General features: G+C 39.5%; 1 protein-coding gene across 1 annotated transcript in view; it reads right to left on the bottom strand.

The window, feature by feature from the left end:
* The window catches only part of MYO1B (myosin IB), a 169,958-nt gene that overhangs the window by 86,684 nt on the left and 70,139 nt on the right, over window positions 1-13,135 (bottom strand). Inside the window, exons 11-13 of the mRNA XM_089687686.1 lie at window positions 11,813-11,899; window positions 7,803-7,868; window positions 2,128-2,232 (exon numbers count right to left, since the gene is read on the bottom strand). Coding sequence (XP_089543812.1) covers window positions 2,128-2,232; window positions 7,803-7,868; window positions 11,813-11,899 — 258 coding nt within the window. The remainder of the gene's footprint in view (window positions 1-2,127; window positions 2,233-7,802; window positions 7,869-11,812; window positions 11,900-13,135) is intronic.

Raw genomic sequence — 13,135 nt, 5'->3', positions numbered from 1 at the left:
GAATATGGCAAGTCAAAAATACGATTTGCCTAACTGTACTTTAAGGGACACAGGATAAATTAGTTCAGGTACATTCGGCCATCCAAAAGCAGTCCAAAAAAGGGTTGGCAACAACATAAACAAATAATAAACAGACCAATGAAATCAACTGGTTAACAGAGGGGGCTCAAAAAACCCACCAAGGAACCTTATAACCGAAGTTGGCATCAGCTGATGCCTGAACATCCACCAGGTAAATCTTAATGAACGTGTGAACAGACGGCCAGCTGGCAGCCTTGCAATCTGGAAACCAGATCTCTGATGCTGAAAAGTTCATAAAGCACTAATTGATCTAGTGCACTTTGACCAGGAAATAGGGAAACTTGCTCTTGAGGTCCTAAGCTTGAACGATGAGCTATGAAATCTATCTAGTGATAGTGGAACGAAAACAGACTTTCAAGAATTACACAAGAGAATTGAACTATCAAAAAGGGAGCTGTAGCTGACAGATAAACTCAAAATGCGTACCACATCCAGACAATGGAGGGAGATCTCCTTAGGATGTTTAGGAGAAGGACAGAGAAAAGGTAGAACAATGCCCTGGCTAAGGTGAGAAGTATATATACAAGGATGAGATCTCCACAAATCAAGAATATAGCAAATTAATTTGATCGCACCAAGAGGTCAGAAGGCATATCCAACACATTTCAGGGGCTCACAGTTCCCCCTTCTTTAGGGCTTACATGCTGGCAATAATTGCAGATAATACTGGAGAGGTAACTGTAAGAAACGGAGTTGGAATGATCACAGCATGGTTTGTCTTGTCTGACAGTTGTTAGACTGTAGGCATGAGCTCCAGTTGCTGGAGGACAGAGAGGTCTGTTGAGTAGAGCCCAGATCCTAGGACAACCTTGCAGGGCAGAATAAGGCCCTAGAAATTACTTCAATCCTTTTATCAACCAGGTCTTTAAACACAGGGATGTCCTCAACAAGGACAGTGAGAGTGTTGTTCTTGTTAAGTCAAAAAATCAATGGGTCAACAACTGGAACGGGCCACTTATTTAGCAATTCCTCCTTCCCCTTCATAAGGTATTGGTATTACCAATGGCTATACAGGACAGAATTCAATAGGGAATGCACTGAACAAGATTTAACAGGTTAAGGGCAATTTAGAGAACCCTGGCTGGTGACATCAAGTGTAAGCGATGCAATCAGCTCCAAATCTATCCTGTGCACAGTGTGTGCGTCATTGGGGACTGAAATGTTTTCCTTAAGTAATATCTACAAACTGCGTCTCCTTGTGCACAAAGTCTTCAAATAAAGATCTGGTACAATCTTCCTCATCCTCTGGTACAATCTTCCTCATCCTTGGCAACTGCAGCCTCAGGCAGTTCAGAGACAGACTCTGGAGGACAGGAAGCTTGCAGCCCCTGCGTTCTGAGTAAATCCAGCCATAGATAAAGTGGTTTTCTTTGCAGGAAAGAAAATTGCTCAATTCCCGCATCAACACTGACAATCCCCTCTGCGGAGCCATTGTGTACTCCTAGCGCCCCTCCAACGGGCCAAAAATAAATCTTGATTAAAAAGTTTTCCTTCTTTCAGAGGAAAAAAGATGTCTGTTGTCCTAGGACAGTAGGCATGCTGGTGGGGTTATTTTGGGCTGTCCTTACAGCTTTGTTTTGGCAATATTCAATCTCTTGAAGGCAGCAGCATAACTGAATTATGCCATCCTTTGTCCCTGAATGTAGAATTAAGAAAAATATTTGAAAATTGCTGCTTATCTTTTTTATTTATTTTCTGTTAAGTAGAGGATCATGGAGTTATGTTTACCATAATTAACTGGTCTATGTTGTGCTGGCAGGTCTCTTTATCAGTTGTAAATTAAATGTGCACATTGTCTGTCCTAACACAGGGTTAAGGCTCTGAAGACTTGGGTGGTATGTTTTATGTTACTGCACTTTAAAATTAAACTGTTCCTCAGTTTCCCCTCTAATTGCACAATGGAAGCTATTCTAAAAAAGACTGGCTATAGTGTTCCAAAGAAACAACTAGAAAGGTTAGTAAAAATGATGCTTGTATTTATTTTTAGGTACGCAGAGTGAATGGTGGAGTTTTCCCAAATTTAACAGCAAATGTGTGCTAGGTTACCTCTCGTATGTATTCTTCTTGTTCTTCCTTCAAAGTCAATTCAATAAAGATCTGTTGCAACTTCTCATTGCAGTAGTTGATGATAAACTGCTCAAAACTGTTCTCCTGAAACAGTTAAACAGTACACCAGTCAGTCTCACATTAATAACTATGCATCAATTAAAGCTATTCAAAAGATGGTACTCAGATTTGATTAAATGCAGAATGTAAACATATAAACACACAGTACACCGTATATACTTAAGTGCTTTCATGTATATTAGTTGACTAAATACACTTCAAAGCTGTTTAACCATTTGCTGGCTCAGATGTAATTCAGAGCAGTGACCTGTAAACAGACTCCCAGCCAGAAGTTTGTTTACATTCTGTCACCTGTCAGCTTTCTAATGGAAATGATTCAGCCGCCTGATCACTTCCACATGTACAGTGACATTCTTTATCATCCCCCTTGTTATAATAATAAAGTTAATTACAAAAAAAAAGTAAAAAAATGTAAAGTTTAATAAAATCATTAACACATAAATCACAAACAAGCATAAATGCGCACGTTGCCTATGAAGACGAGGATTGTGCCACGCATATTAGGTATTGGTGTACACAGCTTAGTGAAAGAAATGATTTTGGGGGCCAGCGTCCACTTTTAACGCTTATCTGGTGACATGTTAAGGCAAGGGTGCTCAACCCGTGGCCTGTGGAGCCCTTTGATGTGGCTGGCCCACGACCTCAACCCCGGGAAGTGCATGCCCATGTTCTGGGAGAGCAGGTGGGCAAGTCCAGATAGCAATCAATCTGTTGCAGAATCGTTATCCCTAAGCATGGTGACGGCACCGGCAGCAGATGGTCATGGGGGAGCAGGAGCTGCATATAAGCTGATGATTCCTGTGTAGCCTCGGCTCCTATCACAGGCGGAGTGATACTAAGTATGAACAGGAGCCAGGCACTGTGTAGTTTTGTGATAAAAATAATACACCTTATATGGAGGTGTGCCTTTAATAATTCATATGGTAAAAAAAAAATAACAGTTAACCCGGCTATGGCAGACAAATGTTGACCCACATTGATGTAAGACTCACAATAATCCCGGTGGACACAGTGCTACTATGATAATTCACGCCACTCCGTGGCATAAAACTGGAAGAACGGTCTGGATAAAAGCGCACAGATGTGTCCCAAAGGAAATAAGTGAATGGTATTTGTCAACTGTGATTAGTGGGGAAAAAAACTCACTGCTGCCATGGTAAAAACACCGGTTTGTGGAAGGTATGAACAGGAGCCAGGCGCTGCGTAGTTTTGTGATAAAAGTAATACACCTTATATGGAGGTGTGCCTTTAATAATTCATATGGTAAAAAATAGATAGTTAACCCGCCTATGGCGGACAAATGTTGACCCACATTGATGTAAGACTCACAATAATCCCGGTGGACACAGTTCTGCTATAATACTACTGTATGATACTAAGTGTACCTCACTTGGGATCTTTATAGTAGCCTGGAGAGCAGCAAAAGAAGCTTGAAGAGAAAGGATCAGTGTATTACACATCACATACACTGCACTTTCTATTATATCCTGTGAGTTTGGTGCACTTTTTGAAAATGCACACCACCTACAAAATGATAAATAAGTCTATAGCTCAGTGCAGCTAACCTGCAGGAATATGCTGCACCCTCAGTGCAGGTAAACTGCAACACATCAGTGTGAAAGCACCATACAGGGGGCTCAGGACAGTAAGGATTCGATTACATTTGCAGTTTGGAAAGCGGTAAAACCCCATAGTTCATTGTGGCCAGTGACCAGTTACCAAATCACTTTAGTGGCCCGCTCTTCATAAGGTTGAGCACCCCTGTGTTAAGGTATTTAAAGAGTAGCTTATGGAAAATTTTAGGTTCCATAATTTTTCACTGTTTAATGTTGTGTACAATTTAAGGCTTAACACGTTGGCTATCTATTTATTCAACACAACACCATCCTTTATATTTACCAAAAATTGGGTGAAAAAGGGTGAAAAAAAAAAAGAGTTTAAAGGGAAAACTGGAAATCTCACTTCCCCCATAGTTACTCAGGTTTGCTTAAGACAAACAGTTATTGTACGACGACAAAATTTACTTGCAACTCCAGACAGAAAATAAAAAGGAATTTTAATTTTTCTAGGACATCTCCATTACATAACTGTTACATGAAATTAATTGATACCATAGCTATGATAAGGATCTAACTTGTGTTCGGTTCTTCAAATAGAAACAAACACTTTAGTACTGCGCCACGTTCATTTCCCATGGATGATATGTGAATCAGATGAGACCCTGGTATTACATCAAATAATCTGCTCTCATCTCACTTGCTCAGCACAACTAAAGAATGTTTTCTGCTGACATAAGCTTGCTGCCTCCACTTCACCCTACACACATTCATTTCATCAAGTATGCACACACAGCTAGATCAAACAGAATGCCAGCCAGAAGCCAGGACCTAATTAAAGTACCCACAACCCTTATGCACTGTTTTGCTGTGACAGACATCCTTTATTACCCAAATTCATGGCTCTGCTTTGTGTTGACTCAGTTTACACAGTAAGGGTCATGATGCTTCCTCTAGAAAAGCTGCTTTTGGTCGAATTTGAATTCCCATTAACCCAGCTCTTTGCAGTTGTTACCAATGAAAGATATAGTACGTCAGTGATTCTTAACCTTTTCTGAATGTAAAGAGCACACAGAGGTGGATTTACTAAAACTGGAAAGTGCAAAATCTGGTGCAGCTGTGCATAGTAGTCAGTCAGCTTCTAATGTCAGCTTGTTCAATTAAGCTTTGACAAAAAAAAAACTGGAAGTCGACTGGTTTCTCTGCAGAGCAGCAACAGATTTTGCACTCCCCATTTTTAGTAAAACAACCCCATATACTTTTTATTGAAATTTGATTGCCTCATACATATATGACATACACAAAGTTTGAATAAAGTAAACAATCTTAACCAAAAATTCACTTCTTTTCATGCAAGTAATGGCCACAATTTGCAAAAATGAAATACAATCACCTTGTGCAAATTTAACAAAACAATTTTAATTCTGCTCAAACGTAAATTTTATTTTTTATCTGACCCGCACAGACCCCCTGAAACCCATCCATGGACCACTTAAGGGTCCAGGAACCCCAGGTTAAGAACCCCTGCAGTAAGTGATACCCAGACACGCATATAAAATGATCTTGAAAATTTGTACAAAAATAGAAAGACATGAGAAAACATAAGAAAATGGGGCCTGAAGGTCATCCCTTCACAACCTATCAAATGTCAAACATAAGTGCAATCCCCTATGCAAGCAGTTGAGAATGCCAGCACAGGAGTAACAACAATAGGCTTCAAGAGTAGTAAACTGACAATCAGCAAGAAAAATTTGCATCAGCATTACAAACATTTAGGATAAAGCCCACCTAGTATGTAAATCATAGACTATTCTATTAGGGAGAGTGGGTAACCCTCAGAGAGAAACCCCCACTCCCTCTCTGACCACTGAGGTAAAAACATTATCTTCTATTTTCAGACTCTACAAGCAATATACTCAGTTCTCTGCACCCACACAAAAGTTTATGGAAACTAGATGTACTGCATTTGTTACAAAGACTTTCTCAACATGGAAAAAACCTCTACAGAAAAGTATTCCATCAACCATTTTGCTTTACTTTTAAAAGAGATGCATCTGCTTCAGAAGAATATCAGCATTTTCAATGAAGCTCTTCAGAACTACCTCTTACCTTTCAAACACTTTACCAAGTATCTAACTTAAAGTGATACTAAAGGCTTTTTTTTCAAATAAACACATCATACTTGCCTGCTGTTTGCAGTGGTTTTGCAAAGAGCAGCCTTGAGCCTCCTCTTCTCGGGTCCTCCATGGGCGTTCCTGGCCTCTCCCTCCTGTCGGGTGCCCCCACAGCAAGCAGCTTGCTATGGGGGCACCTGCTGCTCCATGTATCCATTCACACAGTAGCCATGGCTCGACGCCAACCCCTCTCTCTTCTCATTGGCTCACTGGCTGTGATTGACAGCAGTGGGAACCAATGGCTCCCACTGCTGTCTCAGCCAATGAAAAGAGGGAATCCCTGAAAAGCTGAGACTCCAGTGCACATCACTGGATCAGGAGGGGGCTTAGGTGAGTATTAGGGGGGCTGGGGGCACTGCTGCACAGAGAATGCATGAAGGCAAAAAACCTGGAGCCTTTACAACCACTTTAAACTCCAGGCAAGCATCTAGATACAGAAGGAAAGCTAGAAGCCAATTGGTTGGACAGCAACTCTAGATTCCGGCTGTTCTGACTTATGTTCAGATAACTAATAATCTATGCATGTCCCAAATACAGTGGGGTTAAAGCAGAACTTCACCCAAAAAAGGGAAAAAGCAGCTATTCCTCCTCACCCCCTCCCCCCCTTCTGTCAAAATTGGCTTTTTTTTTGGGGGGGGGGGTACCTGATTTTGTCATTTACCCAACTGACTGTGGCACCATTCACAAGACGAATCACGGCTCGCACATGTGCTGTAGGTAGCCAGCTGTGAAGCTGCAAGCAGTGACAGTCATCTGCCCATAGTGAATATGTCAGCGACAGGGACCAAAGAGCAGAGAAGAAACCAGCTGGGGTGAGCATGACGCTTGATCCATGGACAGATGAGTGCCTGTTTTTAAAAATCAGCAGCTACAGTTTTTGTAGCTGCTGACTTTTAAATTTCACAGATAGGAATGAAGAACCACTTTAATGCCAGAATAATTTTTCAAATTGTAAGTGCAATTTTAAATGAATGTTAAGTGGTTTTAATTTACTATACTATGGCGGTATTCTTGTGGCTCTGAGTACTTTTTAGAGACAAGTTGTGGCAGACTGAATTCTTAAAGACAAAGTGTTCTTGCAACCATTGTGTGGGTGAACCGATGTATATGTGAACTGGGAATCGTCTATTACATTTCCTGTTCAAGGAGAGGTGCAGAATGACCTAGCATCATTTCCAGCATCAGGATTTTAGTTCAGTTCCTGGAAAGTGGTGATTGAAACTGTTACAGCACTGGGTTTTTGGAAGAAATTCCAATTTGGTAAAGGAAGATTATTTATAAAATTGATGAAGAGAGCACCAATATTGGAACTTGGGTTATTGGGTTATTTTTTTTTACATTGGACACGTTTTTGACACATATGGTTTATGATTTAAGCATACTGTATTTATATTTTGTAATGGTATATGCATGATTAAGGGCACATAACATAGATTAATTGTAAAGATTGTTTATTTCAGCAGCGCAACACAATTTATTTTATGATTTATGTTTAAATAGGTCCAATGAGATCTGAAAATTAGTCACACAGTTGAAAATAAAGATCCTCCTTATCCTTGTGCCAAGCTTTTTATTGAAGACTATTGCCCCATTAAAACTAAATCTCTTAGATTGTAAGCTCTAACGAGCAGGGCCCTCTGTTCCTTCTTGTGCCAAATTGTATTCTAACTGTAATGTCTACCTTCACTTTGTAAAGTGCTGTGCAAACTATTGGTGCCATATAAATTCTGTACAATGATAATTTAGATTTATTATTATTGCTCTCTTTTCATTCTGTATAATATTTAAAATCAAAGATATTTTGAACAAATATTGGAATTCATCAATACTGCAATAAATACAATTTCTAGAAAAAAAAACATACCTCAAATATTTCAAAGCCATAAATATCCAGCACTCCCATAACCTTCTTTCTGACTTTACTCTGTGCCTACAAAACAAAGAAAAAGGTGCATGCAAGTGCACATTATACAATTAGAATTTACCTGTTTGGGAACAAATGTATATTTAGGCACAGAGATGAGCAAAATCTGCTCTTCTGGAAATTCATCCCAACCCCTACATTGGAGATGCAACCAATGAATAAGCAAACAAAATATCTGAATAAGTGTGGAAACTAGGCCAATGGAATTGTCACAGTTCAGCTACTAATACTTCACACTTACAGTCAGGTCCATAAATATTGGGACATGGACACAATTCTAACATTGTTGGCTCTATACATCACCACAATGGATTTGAAATGAAACAAACAAGATGTGCTTTAACTGCAGACTGTCAGCTTTAATTTGAGGGTATTTACATCCAAATCAGGTGAACGGTGTAGGAATGACAACAGTTTGCATATGTGCCTCCCACTTGTTAAGGGACCAAAAGTAATGGGACAATTGGCTTCTCAGCTGTTCCATGGCCAGGTGTGTGTTATTCCCTCATTATCCCAACTACAATGAGCAGATAAAAGGTCCAGAGTTCATTTCAAGTGTGCTATTTGCATTTGGAATCTGTTGCTGTCAACTCTCAAGATGAGATCCAAAGAGCTGTCACTATCAGTGAAGCAAGCCATCATTAGGCTGAAAAAACAAAACAAACCCATCAGAGAGATAGCAAAAACATTAGGCGTGGCCAAAACAACTGTTTGGAACATTCTTAAAAAGAAGGAACGCACCGGTGAGCTCAGCAACACTAACAAACCCGGAAGACCACGGAAAACAACTGTGGTGGATGAGCAAAGAATTCTTTCCCTGGTGAAGAAAACACCCTTCACAACAGTTGGCCAGATCAAGAACACTCTCCAGGAGGTAGGTGTATGTGTGTCAAAGTCACCAATCAAAAGAAGACTTCACCAGAGTGAATACAGAGGGTTCACCACAAGATGGAAACCATTGGTGAGCCTCAAAAACAGGAAGGCCAGATTAGAGTTTGCCAAACGACATGTAAAAAAGCCTTCACAGTTCTGGAACAACATCCTATGGACAGATGAGACCAAGATCAACTTGTACCAGAGTGATGGGAAGAGAAGAGTATGGAGAAGGAAAGGAACTGCTCATGATCCTAAGCATACCACCTCATCAGTGAAGCATGGTGGTGGTAGTGTCATGGCGTGGGCATGTATGGCTGCCAATGGAACTGCTTCTCTTGTATTTATTGATGATGTGACTGCTGACAGAAGCAGCCAGATGAATTGTGAAGTGTTTCGGGAATATTATCTGCTCATATTCAGCCAAATGCTTCACAACTCATTGGACGCTTCACAGTGCAGATGGACAATGACCCAAAGCAGACTGCAAAAGCAACCAAAGAAGTGGAATGTTCTGCAATGGCCAAGTCAATCACCTGACCTGAATCCGATTGAGCATGCATTTCACTTGCTGAAGACAAAACTGAAGGGAAAATGCCCCAAGAACAAGCAGGAACTGAAGACAGTTGCAGTAGAGGCCTGGCAGAGCATCACCAGGGATGAAACCCAGCATCTGGTGATGTCTATGCGTTCCACACTTCAGGCTGTAATTGACTGCAAAGGATTTGCAACCAAGTATTAAAAAGTGAAAGTTTGATTTATGATTATTATTCTGTCCCGTTACTTTTGGTCCCTTAACAAGTGGGAGGCACATGTTGTCATTCCTACACCGTTCACCTGATTTGGATGTAAATACTCTCAAATTAAAGCTGACAGTCTGCAGTTAAAGCACATCTTGTTTGTTTCATTTCAAATCCATTGTGGTGGTGTATAGAGCCAAAAATGTTAGAATTGTGTCGATGTCCCAATATTTATGGACCTGACTGTATATTAGCTTTTGTGACTGTAGAGCTGAAGGGACAGCTATGCATGTACTATACTTCCTATACTACACTGTACAGATGTAGGAGGGCACTGCTCTTCCAAATGGGGTTTCCACACTAAACAGTATAAATGACATGAGATAGGGGAAGGTGAAAACCACTTGGAATAAAAGTTTTTTAAATATTTTAAATAAGTGAACATTAGGGGTTTGGGTTGTCTTGTTTCCAATAATGAATCAGATCTACAAGCTAATGCACTGTGATACATTTTAAGGTGAACTAACCTCTTTGTAAATTCTTGGTATTTCAAGCTGCTATTCTTTTTTCTACTTAAAACAAATACATTTTAACAGCCGCTTGACCAGAAATGCAAGGTGTTGTGGGAGACTTAACAGAACTGCCACTGACCTGCAACACGGGTAGTAATAGCACTACCATTGACCACCAGTGAAGAGGCTTTAATGGTGCTGCCGCCAACATAGAGTGACATCTTGCCCTGGGCACCAGATGACCTTGCTCCCAGCACTTGCTCTATGATCACTTATTTCCTTACTCTATATCTATCACATGTCTGTTGAAAGTTTCCTGCAGCAAGTTCCTTGAATGTAGTCATAGAAGTACATGTAAACTCAACATTTACCTCCCCTAGTTCTAAGGACTGTTATTTTCATAGAGTTCTCCAATAAAAGGAAATCTTTAGTATCTAGAGCTTTTAACGTTTTATGTGCCTGGGCTCAGCTGTATGTAAATAATCTTAGCAATGTGTAGCAAATTTGCAAACAGTTTAATTACAGTTTTCTGAGAGCTTTTATCACATATATAAGCTATGTTTTTATCACATATATGGGCTGCACTGCTTATTAGTGCAGAGAAGCGATTGTGCTTTACTGTTCTCCTGACCCCCAGTGTACATCTATCAGTCTGCTCAAACTGGTTTCAAAGAATTGACTTTCTAGACAGCTTATCTGCTTATCTTAATGTATAACTAAAGGCAAAACTATTTTTAAGTTTTGGATGAAGTGCAGAGGGAATAGAATACTTAGTTTTGTTGTAGTCTGTGCCTCTGTTAAGGAGATTCACCCTCACTATTTGTACGGTTTACCATTATCAATGAAAGTGAAAGTAAACGAAAATCCCAAATTTTGGGTTGTTCCCAGAATAGTAAGAGGGGAAATCATCCAATGGGGACACTAGTTCTAGCGACCTGGGGGTCCCCAAGGAATTCACTTTATTTTGAGGGATTTAGTCTCGCTTCCTGTTTGGCTATGAGATAGGACATGAAGGAAAAATGTCAGGAGTCAGCAGCTGGGAAGACCAGATCTGCGTGCTACAAAAGGAAAACAGGGACTAGATGGTCCACGATGGGACACAGAGGGCAAAAAAAAAAATTCAGATGGGTTGTAATCCTCCCTTGCTCTATCCAAAATAAAAAAAAGGTTTTACCTATAGTTCTTCCTTAACATTTATTGAGCTGAATAAATGTGTCAAATACAGTCATTAAATAAAAAACTACACATGTGTATATGAAGAATAGGAACATTGACCAATATTACTATCATGTAAGCATTACAATTCAAAATGTGAACTCACTAAATTAAATCAGCACTAGGGTCGCTGGTTCGAATCCAAACCATGGCACTACCTGCATAGAGTTTGCATGTTTTTCCTGTGCCTGCGTGGGTTTCCTCCGGGTACACGGTTTCCTCCCACAGTCAAAAGACATATTAGTAGGATAATTGACTTGTGTCTAAATTGACTCCAGGGGCGGACTCACCATTTGGAAACTTGTGCACTGCCCGAGGCCCCGGGGTCAGTAGGGGGCCAGATGAGATGCCCCTGGTACCTTTTTCATAGGCTTTTTTGAGTTTGGGCAAGGACACAGGGGCCCCATGAGCTGTCAGTCCGCCCCTGATTGACTCTAGTATGTATATGCATGAATTTGAGTTAGGGACCTTAGTTTGTAAGCTCATTAAGGGTTAGGGACTGATGTGAATGTACAATATATGTAAAGCGCTGAATAAAATGATGGCGCTATATAAGTACCTGTAATTTATAAATAAATATGATGCAACCATTAAAAAGAAAATGACTTACCTTAATACTCTCATTTATTCTGTTGACAAGCCATGAAAATAGTCTGCTATACATGTTTTTAGCCAGTGCATCACGGGCGTAGTAAGCCTGAATGATAAAAAACAAATAATGAAGGAATTTACAATACATATTATTGCGCCTTTAATTACAGCCATCCCTTACAAAGGCTAGCTAGCTATCTTGTTCACTTTGATGTAGTCACATAGTTCAGAGGATGGCCAGAAATGCAGGCAGAATAAAAACTTGTTCAAAACTTAATTAAAACCAATCAGTTACGAATGACGATGCGCATTAGTGTATCCAAAAATGATGTGAACGGAACAGATAAGAAAATGAGGCACAGGCAGAAGCCTCCTGGTGATGGTTCATCACTTTGTTAAATAGTGACCAGACAAGGCATTTCATTTCTAGTAAGCCTACTCCTAATATTAACCACCTCAATACCGGGCACGTTTACCCCCTTCCTGCCCAGGCCAATTTTCAGCTTTCAGTGCTCTCGCAATTTGAATGACAATTGTGCAGCCATGCAATGCTGAACCCAAACTAAATTTTTAAAATTTTGTTCACACAACTAAAGCTTTTTTTGGTGGCATTTAATCACCACTTGGTTTTTTATAGTTTGCTAAATTGAGGAAAAAAGACCGAAAATCTTGAAAACAAAAATCATGTTTTTCGTCATTTCTGTTTTAACATTTTGCAAATAAATAACTGTTTTTCATAAATTTAGGCCAAGATGTATTCTGCTACATTTCTTTTGTGAATATAATCCAAATCATTATTTATTATTTAGTCTGTAGGAAAGTTATATAGTCCACAAACTGTGGTATATATCTAAAAATCGATCAATCGTGATGTACTGATGGCCAAATCATTTCTTGAGGCCCAAAAATGTCAGACTAGTACACATATACCCCAAATGAGTATAAGTAGACAGTCCAAGGTACTTAGTAAGAAGCATGGTGAGCTTTTTGAAGTTGTAATCTTTTATCATAATTTTTTGGAAAATTAAGAAATATAAATAAAAAAAAAATTCCATTTTTTTTTATTTAAAACATACTGTCACCAGTGCAGTACAGCGTCATCATATAACTGGTGTGGCGGTAATCAGGGACAATGACTGGCGACAGTATGGAAAAAAAAAATTTTTTATTACTTTTTTTTTTATTTTTTATTACACACTGTGACCAGAGTAGTATAATGTTACCATAGTAACATTGTACTACTCTGGGGAAGTGATCAGTATTTTTTTTTTTACACATTATGATTGCTTATAGCAAATCATTTCATTGCTAGAAGCAAGCATTTAACTGGATGAAATTGATT

This window comes from Staurois parvus, unplaced genomic scaffold (genome assembly GCF_062004578.1).
Source record: "Staurois parvus isolate SC_StPar_1 unplaced genomic scaffold, SC_StPar_1.0 ptg000434l, whole genome shotgun sequence".
Classification (NCBI taxonomy): Eukaryota; Metazoa; Chordata; class Amphibia; order Anura; family Ranidae; genus Staurois; species Staurois parvus.
This window is presented reverse-complemented; position numbering and strand designations above follow the sequence as displayed.